This window comes from Caloenas nicobarica, chromosome 2 (assembly GCF_036013445.1).
Source record: "Caloenas nicobarica isolate bCalNic1 chromosome 2, bCalNic1.hap1, whole genome shotgun sequence".
NCBI lineage: Eukaryota > Metazoa > Chordata > Aves > Columbiformes > Columbidae > Caloenas > Caloenas nicobarica.
In genome coordinates this window covers 18730320-18748519 of record NC_088246.1, presented here as the reverse complement: position 1 = coordinate 18748519, position 18200 = coordinate 18730320, and the positions used below count along the sequence as shown (strand labels likewise).

General features: G+C 39.2%; 1 protein-coding gene across 1 annotated transcript in view; it reads left to right on the top strand.

Moving 5' to 3' along the window:
* Window positions 1–16127, top strand: part of GPR158 (G protein-coupled receptor 158) — a 197414-nt gene extending 181287 nt beyond the window's left edge. Inside the window, exons 8-11 of the mRNA XM_065629243.1 lie at window positions 6714–6852; window positions 11174–11279; window positions 13319–13465; window positions 14219–16127. Coding sequence (XP_065485315.1) covers window positions 6714–6852; window positions 11174–11279; window positions 13319–13465; window positions 14219–15670 — 1844 coding nt within the window. The 3' untranslated portion in view covers window positions 15671–16127. The remainder of the gene's footprint in view (window positions 1–6713; window positions 6853–11173; window positions 11280–13318; window positions 13466–14218) is intronic.
* Window positions 16128–18200: the final 2073 nt, after the last annotated feature.

Here is an 18200-nt window from a genome sequence, read left to right as displayed (position 1 = left end):
TCTCTTCCCCAGGCTGAACCACCCCAACTCTCTCAGCCAGTCCTCAAAGAAGAGGTATTCCATCCTTCTGATCATTTTCTTGGCCCAAATAAACTTAGTCAAGTTGAAGCTGTAATGGGCTCTCCCTTATTAGTGTGAGGAAAGGACACAGCATGTCCCTCTATCTGGAGAGCAGGGACCTGTTCTTGGCCTGCAACAGTGATTTTTAAGCAAATAGGTGTGGTCAGACATAGAACATCACAGAGTGATGAAAATGGGCTTTAATCCTTCAGAGCTGTCTTCTTTTTGCAGGTAGCTTTTGGACAGCAGAGTGGGCGTGGGTATCGTGGCTCCAGGGAGCTCGTCTCAGCAGCCCTAACCTACAGCCATCTCCACCGAGAGGCTGGCCAGATGAGGCACAAGAAACAGGCGTTTCTGGCAGGGCAGGAGAGCTGAGAAGGAGCCAGGACAGCCTGAAATAACTCACTTTCCCTTGCAGAGCATGGCGGGAAGAAAACTCACGGTTTGGGATTTAAGCTGTTCACAAATACGGGTAAATTTATTTGCAGTGTCATCTTGCAGTGACAGGGTGGCGTTATCCCCATTTCACACAGCCAGAGCCGAGGCACAATAAGATTAGGGTTATATGGTCCATTTAATCTGAGTGCCCATTATGCAATGCCTTTGGCTCAGTTACAGAGCTTAGTCAAATCTATATATAACATGTTATGTATGGTCTCACTGGCTACAAATACCGCACTATGTACTTAGTTCTGCTGCAAATCATAGCAAAAATGCCTAGGTTGGCACCCAAATAGCAAGAGAAATGCTGTCTGTGATCATCTCTCTGAAGTTTGGCTTGAGTTGAATTTTTTTCATTTACATGGGAGCTTGAGGTACAGACCAAGTTAGAATTCAGTTCTCCTGCAGGTACACAACAGTGCTTTTTTCACCTGCAGTTCTTAGTCTCATTCACTAGATATCTAAGTGTCATTTGCAATGAATTACAGAGCTTTCTTCGTTAGCCAACCTTGATTTATCTCTGGAATTGCTCTGTCACATGCTTTAAATGAGTCTGGTCTCTTAAGAAACTGTATAGTTAACTGAAGATTTTATATGCAAAAGAGAGCAAATTAAGGCTGCATATGTATTATTTTTCTTTTCATAGAATCATAGAATAGTTTGGTTTGGAAGGGACCTCCAAAGGTCATCTGGTCTAACCCCCTGCAATGAGCAGAGACATCTTCAACTAGATCAGGTTGCTCAGAGCCCCGTCCAGCCTGGCCATGAATGTCTCCAGGGATGGGGCATCTACCACCTCTCTGGGCACCCTGTTCCATTGTCTCACCACCCTCATTGTAAAAAATTTCATCCTTATGTCTAGCCTGAGGAATGCTATCCAGTTCTTAGAGACAACAAAGCTGTAGAAGTAAGGATGAAATACTTTCCTAAGGCCTCTAAGAACAGTTAGTGTGTAAGCCATTTTCAAAAATCCAGTTTTACATTTCTTGATTTTTCATGTTTCCTTGGATGATCTTTGCTTTTCTGAATCCATTTTTTATTGCCTCTCCTGAAGTCATGCCCTTACTGCCTTTACTCTATTTGTCATTGTAGGGGTTCTCTTCTCATACCCACTCAAGTATCAGGAGACTCTCAATGACTTTTCTGAATCTTGAAAGAGAAGAAAGTGACTTTGATCACTGATTTTAGTTCATCGTATCTTGCTCTGCAGTTCTGTGCAGCCAAGAGAAGTACAGACATCTGCAGAGCAGGCAATGAGAGAGGATATGGATTAAAGCAGGAGTTTACTTGTGCGGGGGGCTGTACAGGCAGGGGCAGGTCAGTCTGCATTCGCCACGCTGTGCGAGGCATGACACAGCTCAGCTAATGGACACGGAAATAAAATGTCACAGAGACATCTCTCGATGTTGCTTTGCCTTGTACTGGCTTTAAAGATGAAAGAATAGTTTGCAACACAGACAACTGCATGTTTAGCAAAACCTAGTAAATGTAAATCCAGATCTTCAGAGGAAGTTTAAGTCAATAATACGAACCCTGAGTCTGTCCTTCTCTGTAGAGCAGATAGGTATCACGTACTGTGAACATATATAATTGTTGTTCGTTATCAGAAGATGCAGAATATGAACAGTGGCCTAAACAAATCCCAAGTGAGCAGACACAATGTACTCTTAGGCCAGTGGCATTGGGCTTGAGTCTGGTCCACTGTATTGGAAGACCAAGCTAAGAGTTACAAAATGCTCCATTTTCTAAAAACATGATGGGCATGGTTTTAAAACACCGAAGTATATAACTAAGCAGGTTGATTAGATAGTGCGAAGATGTGGAAATAGCATAATGGCTAGCAAGAGAGGTATTTAAAGATTAACTGCTTTGTGCACATGGCCACATTTTGTTTTCATCTCTTACTTTCCGTTCATATCTACGTCCATTTATGCTTTTAAAGCAATTGTGCCTTTTCTTACTCTCCTGTCTGAGATTTGCACCCAAAATCTGAATGCCCAGTTTGGACAGTTATGCTGTAGCTAGTGCAAGCTTCCTCAGAGCTCTTTTATGCTTGATTGTTTTGACTTCACATTTTCTGTCTGGAGATCTGTCAGCAGCTCTCTCCTAAGAATTTCCATCATTTTTCAGAAGGGGGAAATAAGGTATTTCTCATGTTCTTGTGTTTAATAAGTAAAATGAGATAATTTATAAGCCTTATCATAAATCATACTTAAAGGAACAAGATCACACGTTTTGAGCTTTCAGTTTGGTCTTGGCAGGTTTGTAATATGCTAAGATAGTCCTTTAGTGGTCAGGAAGTCACTTTTCTACACCAGGCTTTTAGTGGAAAATTATTCAGCCAGCCAAATAGAAATTTCACATCACATCTCACAGATTTTAATCATTAAAGATACTTGGCACAAAACAGTCACTAGTGTGCCATAGACAGAACTAATAAGACCTCAGAGATGAGTGGTACATAAGAACCTTGCTACGTGGTGGCCAGATGTGCTCCATTATCTCTCTATCTATTTGAAGTTAGTTATATCTGTGTTTTTCAAGAGTGTAATAAATACATTAACTTGTCACCTTATTTTATATTGAGAAACCAAAAAGGCCATTTTGCCATACAGCAAAATTGTATCGTATCTTCAGATTTTTATTAAAAATTGCAGTAATGGTCTGTGGCTAATTATATGAACTTGATTTCCCCTCTTAAGCACAACTTCCATGTGATACATTTAAGCTTTGTAATTAGTGGTTTAGATAATAAATTGGTTTTCTATCAGTCTGTTTTATTTGTTGTTGCTAATGCAATTATTGTAACATTAGGGTTAACAAGTATAGGAACTCTGTTATTTTACCTTATATTTTAAAAGCTATTCTCTGTTTGTGTTGTATACCAGATGTCACACTAATTATTATCTGCAGACAGGAATGCCAGCTCTGCTGTAAATACAAAGCTTTTATAAAAGCATTGTGCATTAAATAGTGCAACTACTGCCATGCTCCAGGATATTAATACTTTGAAATCTCCTCTCATTGTCTTAGGAATTCCTTTTAACTATGATTGAGAAACTTAAAACTGTGAAATTTTCAGAATTAATCAGATCTGGAGATCAAATGCTACTTTAATTCCTACTTATTCTAGCTCACTGAAATTGTTTTTTATTAGGGGGGTTGTAGCTTTTTCACTTTCATTTGCTTTCTGAGATAACTTGAAGGGTTTTTTTCAATCTGTATTAAAACCAACCAACCAACCAACAAACCCTAATTCTTGGTTATCTTCAAACTGAAAGGAGATTTTTTTTTTTTTCCTGGTAAAAATAAACAGAATTTGGCCCACACTCTCTAGTTTAAGTAGGAATACCTCCAGCACACGGAGTTTTTTACATGTATTTTCATCCCTTTAAAAGCCAAATTTTTTCAGACTCTCAGCCTCTGTTAGCACCTGTAACTGATCTTTCCAACCAGTAAGAGGCTTGGGGCTCTTCTCACTTCAGTGCAGGAAGGGAAAGAAGAATCGACCATGGGTGGTTTTGTGGAGCGTGAAGCTTATTTCACAATTAGCTCATCTATTCAGCTCTGCTGCTAATGTTTGGGGGTTTTATGTTTTTGGGGTGTTTGTTGTTGTTGTTGTTGGGGTTTTTTTTCTGTATGGACACTTCAGATGAAAGGCAAAATGAGAGGAAATAGGCTATGTGGCATGTTCTGGGGAATACCTGCTGAACCATACTAATAATAAGAGTTTCCCTAGAACATAGGACAGTATATCAACCTAATTCTAACCATTTTCTCCTTTTCGATTTCTTCTAAATCAACACAGAGCAATTAGAACAATACATTTCAGTGCTCCGAAGAGTAATACATTTCAGTGCCATGATTTTGCATGTGCGAGGCAAGTGGACTTACAAAAGAGAAAACTGCTAACATTTGTAAATGAGCTTTTAATGCTATATCATTGGAGGAAAAATTGTATTCCACTTGCTCAGAAAAAAACTTCAGGCACAAGCTGGCTTGGTAGGTCATTCTTCTGTAGGCGTTTTTAAGAAACCAGAGTAATAGGATACACTGGTAGCATATCTAATTATATAGGAACAAAATGGAAGTAGCAGCCAGTTTGCCCAAGCATGTAGGGGATATGGGGAAGACATGCATGCTTTTGTAGAGCTCAAAACCAGGCTGGGACAGAGTCTCAGAAGATTCATACCCTGATTTTTTCATATCGACACTCAGTAAGGTCCCAAGTCTAACTGTTACTTAGTCAAAAGTTTTATTAATGTTGGGATTTTGATGAGGAAGAATACAAAACTAGCAGCATGTGTGAATTATGCCTTTTCAGATGTTTGGGTTTATGTAACTGGTAAAACTGCTAGGTTTGTGTAGGATATGTTCCAGTAAAAATAATGGGTTTAAAGCCAGGCCGTATATTTTTTATAAAAATAAGAACCATGCCAAGTGTTGTTCAGAGTTCAAACCGAACTCTTAGCGGAGCATGGAGAGATCTATGTAACTGAATTAGTTTTACCAGAATTTGTCTCTGATTGATTTTAGCTGAGATTCATAGCAAAATTAGGAGTTTTGAAATGCTGTAAGAATATAATGTAGGTAATTTGCAGAAGTTATGGACTATTGAAAGTGGAGGAACCAGAGGACCTGTTCTCATGAGATGTCCAGTGCAGATGTTTTATTTTAATCTGTTGCTGACAGGGGGGTTCACAAACATTTGCATCCTTATCAAAACCGGACCAGTAATGATTTGCTGATCACCACTGTAGGGTGGTGTCACTCATGGCCTGTTCTAGTTACAGTATAATAACATGTACTGGCAAAAAGAAGTATGAGAAAGAATTCATTTTCTATTATACTATATGTGACTATTTTTTACTATGAATGGGGTTTTTTTCTATCTTTATGTATAGTCAGTGATAATTTAAGGTGCAATGACAAAGTACACAAGCTCACAAAACCAAGAAAAAGATTATTAAAGGATTTTCACTTTGCTAAAGCAGCTGATTGAATTAATTTCAGAGCTGAGGAGCTATGTTAGGGTTCAGCTCACCTACCAGAACATGTAAAATCTAGATGCTCAGGTTAGGGTGATCGTCAGAGTGCTGTCAGTATTCGAGGAGAGCTGTGGCAGCTCCTGCTCTGTCAGGACGTGATGGTTTGTGCTGCAGAGCTGGCTGACCCTGCTCACAGGCAGCAGAAGGACCATGGGCTGAGCTGAGCTCACTTCCCAGTATCAGTGTATGAGTAACGATGGGATCACACGCAATTTCAGAAGCTGGCCCAGAGCGGTGCTGGCATTGCAGGGATCTCTCATGGAATTGTGTTTTGCTGGGTAGTCTCAACATCTTCCAGCCATCGTCAAAACAGACTGCAAGGCAAGAGGCACAGACGCCAGCTCTACTCGTAGCTACCGGGCAGAGCTGTGGGGTTTTTCTTCTGGAAAGGGAGATATTTCAAGATGGGTATGAAATTATTTTGTTGGTTTCAATGGCAAAATGATGTCACAGCAGACTGTCTACTGGAAACTGAAGTCAGAGTACTGCTGGGTGCAGATGAGTTAGCTCTAACAGGATAGTTTAAGCTGATCCTAACCTTTTACTTCTCCTTTCTTCCTTTACTCATTTTTTCTCCTAAAGGAGATAAACACATCATGTGTTACAATTACATTAGGCCCTCAGAAATGACTCATCATATTATGGGCATCAGCAGAATTAACTATCATGATCAGAGGAATTTTTTTAACCCAAAATACATTGTTATGTCTGAGTTATAAACCTTTGAAATGAAACTTTAGTCTTAAAATCTTGTAGTTTAGTAGTAGCAGTGGTATCTGCCTCTATAACAAGAACCAGAGCTACGAATAAAAACACTTGTTATTTTAAGTGATGTCAAACTTCTATAGTACCAATTTGAAAAACGAGCAAGACGTTATGGGACATGGTCTTAAAGTTTGTCAATTGAAAAACTGAAACATCATGAACGCAGAGGTTCCTAATCTGGAAAAAAGAAGTATGTAAGATTAAAACCAAATGTGTCATGTGCAGTGACAATATCTGAAAGAGTTTGAATGCCTATGTGTGTACATATATATGTGTATGAGTGTATACTGTCTTTGCATAGAAACTCACACATACAGAAGATACTATAGTACTTCAAATCTCCTTCCTTTTTCATATATAAAACTAATTGCAAATTATTTCTTTTTGTTCTTCTCACAGCTGAATTTTTATTCCTCTTGTGGGGTGTTTATCTCTGCTATGCAGTGCGGACAGTCCCATCAGCATTTCATGAGCCACGTTATATGGCTGTTGCAGTTCACAATGAGCTCATTATCTCTGCTATATTCCATACGATTAGGCAAGTGATCTGTAGATCTAGTAATTAACTATTTATCTTTCAGGTTTCATATGGTGCAAATTAAAATGGGTGAATGGAATAGGACGCATAATGGAAAGTCTCATAAATATTTGATTCTGAAAATGAAGTGTTGCTAAACTTAAAAATGTTCCCATGGGATTCAAGAATATGTACAGTCAACTTGTTAATTCTATAATTAGGGTTGTTTTCAGTATGGCTAGCTACTACTATGTTCTTGGATCAAAGTTCAGTATATATGATAAATTAGATATAGCAGAACTACTGTCTGTCTTCAATCATTTACACACTGCTCACTGGTTTGTATCCCTAGAAAAACAGCAGGTAAGAATGTTGGTTTACATGAACTTTTCCTGGTGTATAACAGATTGGCAAGGGGCAGCTGGACGTTCAAATAATTGTACTGGTTTGTGCATGAAGTATAGTGTTGTATATGCTGACATAAAAAATTGTTATGCATATGATGCTGTCACAGTGATTTAAAGCACGTGTTTCTTGTGAGGTTTCTAATGAACTTTACATTTCACACTTGTAAATTATTAGAATAATAAGAAATAAATAAGGGTCTTTGCCAGAGCTATGTGAAAATTGCTATATATGCCTTTCCTATAGAGTACTCTGTAAAAATGAGTTGGTCCTGGAATATTCCAAATAGCAAGATAACATTAATTTCATATCATGCTGTAAGAGATTCTTATGACTTTCTTATGACATTCTCACACCTTCCTTTCCCTCCTGACGAAACTTATCTAGTAAGATTCTTCCCTTTCCCTTTCCCTTTCCCTTTTCCTCTCCTCTCCTCTCCTCTCCTCTCTTTCCTTTCCTATTGCTCAATGACAGTCTTCAAATACTTTTCTCTGTTCCTTGGTTTGTCTTGGAAATCACATTTGTCTCTGCGTTCTTGATGTTTGCTTCCATGAGGCATTATTTATTCTGAGTAAACATCAGCAAAGCAAATCTTTTATCTCTATTCCTTCCAGGTGCTCTTTTCTCCTGTCATTGTTATAAAATTTGATAGACTTTTTAGGCTTGCAACTTTTTGTTTCTTTCATGTCTTAACCCCATATCTCAACATCCACATACTCTCAAAATCATCTTCTTTGCTCCCTAACACAAGCATCTCAAAAATAATGTTTAGAATTTGTATTTCATGGAAGCATTTTTCTTTTAATTCCTAATAGACATAAAATTCAGTTACAATACTTTTGAATTGTTTATAACCGATATGACAGCTACTCAGTCAAAATTTTCTCCCATTAATGGATGTTCCTAAATCATATTTTGGGCCATCTTAGAAGATACGGTTCAGCGCATTAGGAGAGCTATTATGTTTGCTGCAAGTTTCTTTTAACAATAGGACAGGATTAAAGTAATGTTGGATAAAACAGAGAAGAAAAGGGGGAAATGTGGCATTTTAATGCATGCCTTATGAAGAAGACACAAAAGGACTACGTCTTTCAGTTTATCCTAGTGAGGATCCTGTTCCTTCAGCCTAAGGTCTGCTGATTTTGTTCCTCCTTCTTTAAAAAAAAAAAAAAAGTATATCTTGCATTGATTTTTTCCCTCTGTCTGGTACATGCTGGTTTGTTGAAGAAATATCATGTACTGTTTATGGACAGGAATGAATAGAATGCACTGGATGTACATGATCCCTCCTGAGATTATGTCCATTTCTGTATACACAAGTCATACTCTCATCTCTTTGAAGTTCACATTTCCTTACTTCTGGTTTTTTTTTTTTTTGCTTCTATCTTTCCCACCAAGTTCTGTATGTAACTGAAAGAGCACAAATGTAGGACTCAGATTTATAGGACATATCCGAGTTGTCATGAAGCACTGGAGCCTGGAAGGACAGCTGCTATTAGGAGGCAGCCGTCCAGTCTGAAAATTCCCACAGCTCATATAAGATTGATGTGAGCACTAAATAAAACCTTGGACTGTTTGCGTTTCACGTTCCTTTAAAACTAGTATTCCCATTTCAGAAACAGAGGATTCTTGATTATCTTCAGGTCAGTGTAACATTAAATTCCTGCATCGCTCTTTCTCTTGTGTTACTAGAGAAAAACAAAGTTTATATGAAAATAAATCTCATTCCAATAGAAGCCCCATATCTGCAAGTCTGAATGGCTACTGCAGATGTTATTTTACTTTCAGGGGTGTGGCATGGATACCTTAATCAGTCAAGATTCCACACATAAAACAAGCAAAAAGCCTTCACAGAATGTGAGGATTGGAGCTGTTAAGGGTTAGCCAGATCTGGTGGGCATCCGGACTTGGGAGCTTTGTCCCGTCTCTGTCTGATGGATGCGGCTCTGCAGTTTCTGTTGGCAGGCCTGGCGAGGCTGAGCACATCCACCCCAGTGCAGCCATACGCAATCATGGCCAGCCACACGGGCCAGCACAGGCCCAGCCTGTACAGCCTGACCCTGCTCCTTCTCTGCAGCTGATCGGGTTCACTAATGAAACACGCACCCTGTGTGGGTTCACAGACATGCTACATTCACAGGTCCTTCAAATACAAGCACAGGCCTTAAGCCAATCTAATATCCATCTTTGAGCTCAGGGCCCCTTACTGAGTTACGGGCTGAGGCCTCGGGTCTTCCGAGACGCGAGTCTCCCACGTGCTGGCTAGGCCAGCCTGAAGTTTGCTCATGAATTGCACATATACATATGCACTGCATAGAGAGTGAGATCACCCAGACATTAGGAGAAGGATTCAACGAGAAGATAGAAGATACTGCAGTGATCAGGTACAGGGCACAGTCAGTGACAACTTGCTTGCATGTCACTATCCCCTTTTATCCTGCCTTCTTTCCGTGCTTGTTTTTCCCCCATCTGCCTTAGCTGCTCTCTGTCGTTGTCTTCTCCCAAATAAACAACTCACCCCTCATTACTTTTTTCCTATTGGTCCCAGTTTTGCTACATCCGTACTCAGTTTGGTATTTCTGATATAGTTCACCAGGTAATCACAGCCTTATATGCTGTCACTGATATGGTTACATCGGGTCCGCTGACTTTGCAAGATCTGCTTCCCAAAGGACTCCAATGCTCCCTTCAATTACCCGTGAAGTTTGGCCATCTTTCAAATGACTCCCCATTAACCACCTGTGGAATCTTGCTCACAGCACTGCCTGTAACTTGTTCACTTTTCACTGTTATTTGTTATATCCAGCAGTTTCTCATGTTGTCTTCAATAATTCTCGTGCTGTGTTCACTTAGCTAACCCTCAGGCCTGAGCCCTCAGGCCCTATCCCTGCACACCTCAACAGCAACATCCCTGTAAGAGATAGTTACAATATTTTGTTGTGTTCATGAAACATTTCATTTACAAAGTATCGAACAAGAAATAATGACTGTATTATTATGGCATATAAGTCAGTGTTTCATGCCAGACTGTTTCTGTTAACAAAAGCTTCTGCAAAATGTGCATCTGTGGACTAAGAGAAGTTGCAAATGTCATTTCTATCTGAGTGATTTTTGTAAACCTGCAAATTACAAGCCAGTGGTCCATCCATTCATCCATTGCATTGCTTGCCATTTCTGTCTTTGGGAACTCACTAGAGCAGATAAGCCAAGCATGCTCCAGCTAGTGTTAACTGCAGTGCTTGTTCTACTGCTCCTTTAGAGAGCTCAGCAAGGAATTACTTTGTTTGGGAGGCTCAGCTGCTCATTCCCCAGCATTCACAAGGCTCTTGGGTCCTGTGGTGTTGAGCTGGGCAGTCCTGTAATCAAGACCATTTCTCTGCCCCACACTAAAATGCATTTCCGTTCAGTTCTCTCTTTAAAGGCTTAATCAGCCACACTCTGGAGCTGCAATCCATGGACGTCCCATATTTATGAAGTTCACTGCCATTTTTTATATCATAGTAGACGTGCTTACTTAACCTAAAATCATCTGTTCTGGTCCTTAATGTACGTCAATTGCCATAACTCAGTTCAGGCCTAAGAAGCTGTGACAATATAAACCATCAAAAAAACCAGCTAAATAGAGGGAGATGGAATAAGCAAATATCCTTTACGGTCTTCTGTTTCTTTTTATGTTTTGTTTTGGCTTGTTTTGTTGGTCATTTTGTTTGTTTGTTGGGGTTTTTTGTTTTGTTTTTGTTTTTTTCTGAGTCGTTTTGAAATTGTGGTATACAAGTAAAGCACGTGGATGTAATTTTTAGCCTGTATGAAAGCGTTACAGAACAAAAACAGTTGTATTTGGTCTTTCAATGAAAAGAATCCTAAGGAATATTAAAAATGTTAAATCTAATGCACTGGAGAGAAGGCAGTGAATTGCAACCCTCAACTCTCTTTTCAGATTCATTCTTGCTTCAAGACTTCAGTCTGACTGGATGCTGATGCTGTTCTTTGCACACACACACTTGACTGTGACAGTCACCATTGGGTTACTTCTGATCCCTAAGGTATTCGAGTCTCTTTTCTTTTGCCAAGACCGAGAAAGAGAAATGTTGTCAGGCAGAAGCAATACTGTATAAAATTAGCAAGCAACTGATAGAAAAGAAGGATGTAAAATTTGGCTGCGTTACCTGAAAACCTGTATATTTTTTTATTTTAAAAACTCTTATATATTTTCAAAGTTTAATTCAGCTTTCAAAATTCCAGGGGTTTAAAGTACTTAAAATTTCGATGTGATTAATCCAAGAGGGAAAGAATCCTGCCTAATGATGCTTATTTCAGATATTTGGGTGACCATGCTGCTGCCAGAGTTAGCTGAGATCAGACAAAGAGTTTAGGCGAGAGGATAGAAAGACAGGATGGACTGCTGAATAAAACTGGAATGAGGAGCTTGGACTAGCCATGAGATAGAGAGGCTGGGATTTAACCGGGGCAGTTGCTATAGGCTGAAAAAGGAGCCCTTTGCGAATCAGAGTCTAGGACAGATGGATGCTGTATGCTGAGACAGATGTGGCCCATGATATGGAACTGGGAATGGTGCTGGGTAAGAAGATGAGTGTGCCTGTGACATGAGAATATGAAGGGAGAGGGAGAGAAGAAGAGAAAGAGCTCCAAGCACTTGCGGCACATTGCCTGGGAGCAGAGTGACAATATGTCCATCTCACCAGGGGCAGGAGAACTGCAGGCAGCTCCGCCTGTTTCTAGAACCAGTCCACAGGGTTTGAATGGAGCTTTCATCTTAGACGGTACCCCAGAAAGGGAATGATTTTATAATGGCTTTTGAAATGACCAATAATATTAATCAAGAAGTCAAGAGTCAAAGAGAACAGGAAAAGTGAAAGCTACATATGAAGGAAGGTCACTAAGCAGTTCAAGTTGATAGAACTTTCAGGTTGATTAAGCTGCTATTCTTGTCTTTTGCCTATGTGTCAGAACAGGGTGTGCTGATAGCTGTCAAATATACATACATTAAACAGTCATAATAAGGGGACACATCGATGCCACCTTAATACTGAATAACCTTGTTTTATTTTAAATGACTTTTCTGATCTTTAGCAATAATCATACTATTTTCTATTTTATCTTCATATACTTTATTGCATATCTTCAAAAATGTCTTTCTGGACTAACCTAGAAAATTTGTTGACCTTTCTGAAGCTGACTCATAACTACTGATCAACATTTCCATTTTTAGCTTATTATCTGTGTAACACTACACAGACTTTTCTTCCAGCACAGCAAAAAATTCAGGGAATTAAGAGAAGAACCACAAGGTTTAGTTCCATTCATAAAGTTCTAAGGCTGGATGATTGTGTGGACAATATTAACTACAGATGAGTGAATCAATATGAATAAATAAATAGCTGACAACCTCTCTCCAACTCTTGATCTGAGCATTTGCTAAAACTTAGAAGAGAGAGATTAACTTGTGTCCTTTTTTCATAGAATCACGGAGTGGTTTGGGTTGGAAGGGACCTTTAAGGGTCATCTAGTCCAACCCTCCTGCAATGAGCAGGGACATCTTCAACTAGATCAGGTTGCTTTTTATCTGGTTTTGGTTTTTTGGGGTTTTGGGGTTTTTTTTTGCCACCTCATCTCTTTCTTTTCAGGATTAGGATCTAAAACGGGAGATTTGTTTTCTTCAGGCTTGTTCAGCAATATGGAGTATAAAATACAGTCTTATGGTTTTAGCAGCCTAATTGGAAACTCTGGCTGAAAGTCTATTTACGTACTAGCTTAATTTAAATGCCATTTAAAGAGGCTCACATAAGCATTAAAATAAATAGGGGTTTTTTTCTTATACAAATCACTAAGATTTGTCAAGGTAACCTATCATTAATAAGAGTTCCTTCTATACAATACTGATATTCTATAGGACAGTACTTATGCCAATGATGCCTATAGCTAGTATTTCAAGTTCAGAAAATCACATGAAATCTGCAGAAGGATTGTTGTACTGTAATAACCATTGATGTAAACTCTTACAGTGATGCTGAAGCAAATTTTGCACTGATGGCAACCTCTTTTTTATGACTACTTATTGCAGTTTTCACATTCAAGCAATAACCCAAGAGATGATATAGCTACAGAAGCTTATGAAGATGAGCTTGATATGGGTCGATCTGGATCCTATCTGAACAGCAGTATCAATTCAGCATGGAGTGAACATAGTTTGGATCCTGAAGATATTCGGGTATGTATAACTCATTGAAATAGCATTTATTTTCAAGAACAACACTTTTTCCTACAAGTTAACTGTGAATTGCATCCATTTGACTTTTTTTTTCCAGATATCAGCTGAAACAGGCCATCTTAGGTCTCAGTGATTGTGGTATCAGGTCATGTAAAATCTCATGGAAAATATTCACTGCATTACTGGTTATAGCAAAAGTCATACTGGAGGCTAAAGAGGGGGAATTATCCACAGCAAGAGCTGTTTATCAGTTTACATAGGCTCTTTGAATTATCCTGAAGTGCAAACAGGATTTGGTGTCAGTGTGACTAGGCATTTGTATGTAACACATACATAACTTTACATAACTATGTAACATAAAATTTTAAAAACACATGATTAACAGAAAAAATACTTTATTCATTTCTTACATGATAAAAGGGCTTATGTTCCTGGAATAAGGAATAGGAAGGAAAGCATACTCCACAGCATTGTGAAATCTGAAACATACAGCATGAATGCATATGAATTTTGCATGCTGTATGATGCACAGCTGTGGAAGGTGACATGTTTGTGCACCAAGCTTGAATTTATTTTTTGAAGTGGAAAAGTGGGGTTCAAGTTGATGGAGAAATGGCATATTCAAGAATTAGAAAAGACAGTGAAACAAGTTTAATGCCATTTTTAGAGCAATGGGTAATGCATTCATCAGGCTGCTTGTTTGACTGCACTCACTCTGTATGTACTAGTTTTGCCATTCACTTTGCTTTGCAGGATGAGTTGAAGAAACTATATGCTCAACTTGAAATCTATAAAAGGAAAAAGATGATTGCTAATAACCCACATCTCCAGAAAAAAAGGTGCTCTAAAAAGGGCTTGGGGCGCTCGATAATGCGACGTATTACAGAAATCCCCGAGACAGTCACCAGGCAATGCTCCAGGGATGAGAAGGACCTGATGGAGCACAGTGCTGTGAAGAACACAGCCACGCTGAGAAAAAATCCACAGGAGTCCACGAGTTCTGCAAAGCCAAAAGAAGAGACTTTGAAAAACAGAGTCTTTTCATTAAAAAAGTCCCACAGCAGTTATGATCATGTTAGGGATCAAACAGAAGAACCAAACAGCTTAACTACAGAAAGCACAGAAGTTACAGCTGCTGAGAATTCTCATCTGGATTCTTTGAATGGTAACAAATTATCCAAAAATGCCCTGGAAAAAGTTGAAGCTGTCTCCACTGAATCGGTCCCTTTGGTGTGCAAATCAGTAAGTGCACATAACTTAAGTGGTGATAAGAAGCCTCTGCATCCAAGAACATCTGTGTTACAAAAATCCCTCAGTGTTATTGCTAGTGCCAAGGAAAAGACTCTGGGAATAACAAGTAAAACGCAAAGTCTAGAAGAAAGCACTAAAACTCCCAAATCTCAGCAGAAGGGTAAGGAGGCCAGCAAAAAGCACTCGGCCTCCGATAAAGCGGAGCATAAAGATTCCCACCGGAAGGAAACCCACTCTGAGGAAACAAAGAAAACCCATAAATCTGGAATTATGAAACAGCAAAGGGTTAGTCAAACACCTGCAAATCCAGACACAGGCCCAGGTAAGTCTCCGCACAAGGACAATTTCGACATAGGAGAAGTTTGTCCTTGGGAATTGTATGACCAAACTCCTGGTCCTGTGCCTTCTGACTCTAAAGTTCAAAAACATGTGTCTATTGCTTCCTCAGAGCCAGAGAAAAACCACCCTTCCCAGCCAAAGGGGAAGTCTCATCATAAGCTGAAGACACCCGAAGGATATCAACAGTCAAATCAAAAGAGCTCAGAGAAGGTGGAGGCAGCCACTCGGGAGACACAAGACCAGCAGGCCTTTGAAAATGAGAAAAAACAGTCAAATTCCAAGTCTCAGGTCTCCCCTGGGCTTAAGTGTGAGAATGTTAATAGATATGCACCTAATACCTGTCCTGGGGAGCGGGAGGAGCTGCCCCAGAAAGCAGCAGAAAAGGAAAACCTCAGTAAGTTGGCAGAACAGAAAAAAAATGCCTCTTCCGAGGGAAATGTGCTTTCATCTGACTCCCATAAGCCAAGTAGTTACTTACAGCAACCTTTAGCATCTCGAGCTGAAGTCTGCCCTTGGGAGTATGATACAGCAGATTTACCAAATGCAGAAAGAAGTGTAGCTTTATCAAACACCTCTGCTATAAGTGCAAATAAAACAGCAACACCTCGAAAATAAGAGGCTTTTGGACTGAGGAGAGTAGCAACATTGAGAAGACAACAGGAAAGACAAAGGGGACTTAGGCCAAAAGGATCTGAAAATTCCTAAAGAGTATCACTAAAATCAAGGGAATCAGCACTGCAAATAGGTAGGATTTAAGCAAAGTAAATTATCATTAATGTTATTATTATTTATTTGTTTAGTGCCAACAGTCTGATTAGCAGTGCCCGGAATATGGTCCCTGCTCCAAGGATTTTACTGTGTCAATGAAAGAAACCTGCCTTTATGAAATCACTTCTCTTGTAAAGGAAAAAAAAATATGGTGGTTACAAACGCACGGTGTAGATCTTAACCGAATAATTTCTGAATGCCGCAATTGGCTCTCACTTGCCCTTGGGACTTTAAAGATCCAGCAGAAGTAGGGCACAGAAATGTCCTGATAGCAAAAAGGAGTATCAATGAGCAGCTTATTAATATGACGACTTTTCACTTTACGTATTTAATCTAGATAGCACTGCTAACTCAATGCATCCCAAAAATACATTTTATATAATGATAGCTCTCATTTTCTTATTACTGTGTGTTTAAGTACATTGTTGTGTCTCATACTAAAGCATTCCAGATTGTATAATTTTTGCAAATAACTTTGATATTATGTGACACAACAACACATTTATGCAATTCACAGATACTGTCTTCTAATTGCAAGTTGAAATACCTGCTGTAGACTTTTTTGTTTATATATAGAATTGCAGTAATCTTTCACTGGCTATGGAAGCCGTAATTCATATCGGGAAGTTCCTTTGAGCTTTGGAGATCTTTTTTTTCCTTTCCTATGATTTATATAGTGAATTTTTTTGTTTACTCACTGTTATTTAAATTTATAGTTTGATACTGTATTATTCAGGGGTTTTATATGCTGTAAGTTACTTGTTATGCACTTCCCTGTTAATGCTCATAGACTTGGTTAATAGTGGAAATTCAGTCGTCTTAGCTGCATATTCTGATAAGTCTTAGGACAACTTATCTGTTGTTTGTTACTAATTGGAAAATATCATCTAACAAACCAGAATTCTTACTTTAAACATTGATGGCAATGATCTTGTTCAGTATTTCATACTGAGCATATCCCGCTGAATAAGACAAGCAAGAATAACAATGAATCTACACCAGAAATGCTAACCAGTTTTACTAAAACCAGACGACTCTGTTAGCTAGCTCGTATAGAACAACAGTGCACTGTTTATTCCTGTTGGCAAAATTCCAAAAATTGGCCTTTGGAGTCAGGAGAGGAGTCCAAAATATTATTCCCCTCGTATACACAACTGTAAGAGGTAGTGGGAATGGAAGTGGTGGCATCTCTCTCCCACTCTCCAAAATGCTTTGATTTTTTTTAAATTTATGCATACATTTACAGTTAAAGTTAGTGTTTAATACAGTGCTAACTTTCAGTGATACCTACAGTCCTTATCATGCATATTAGCTCAATTCATAGATGTCCCGTTCACAACTACGAGTCTTAGTGATGGCACACCATCAGGGCCTGAGCACATATTGTAAAGATTCTGAGGAGTATCACAAATAATGAAAAACCCTCAGGCAACTAAATGCAGTGCCAGTAAAGTGCTATTCGCTACAATTGGCTATACATACAGTACTCCAAAACAAAGGCAGCTCAGTCCTAAAGAACTTGTGCAATTTGAAAGAAGTGATGGGATTCAGTGGAAGAACGTGAAATGAGGATAATTGAACAGAATGTGTTGTTTAATATATATAAAATATATATATAAAATAGATATTTATATATGTTTAATATATATAAAAATGTCATATCTAATATACACATGCACATACACGTATGTAGTATAAACTGATTTTTGTGGCATCATAGAAAAAGTGGCTTAAGATAAAATGCAATGAACAGAGAGACTTAGAAAAGCTTGGTATGAAGAGGACTTTTTTTTTTGTCCTTTAAAAAGCATAGGAGTTTATGGGTACATCTACACAGACAGATCAAGACGGATCTGATCTTCCTACTGCCTCTGCTAAGCCCAAACTTGGAACATGCCAACACCTGAGGCAGCTGAGGACAAGTCAGCTCAGGTTTCAGTGCTGTCTGAACACATTGGTCTAGCTCCTAAATTCCGCATATTAGCTCCAGATTAAAGTGGGCCAAACTGTCCCAATCAACCTGGTTAGCTTGGACAGTGCTTGATTCCACCGTAGGGACACACTGACTTAGGTCTTTTCTACCCTGGGCTTGTCTGACTCGCCTGCCCCTGTTTTGTAGGGTGTAATTGTGGCCTAGGAGATCTGGTCTTTGCCTTCCACACACATCTTCTGACTGGGACCATGGCAGCCCAGAATCCCTGTTCACCTGTGAAAGGGAGTCAGGCATCCAAGTCTGAGTGCTTTGGACATCTGTGCACCCACTTTGCACACGCAGTGCCAGTGACATCCCACGTGCAGCCCAAATCCAGCTCTCTGCTTAGTGTGGAAAAGAGCTGAGGTTAGACCCGGTGTGCCCAGATTCTCCCTTCCGAGTCCC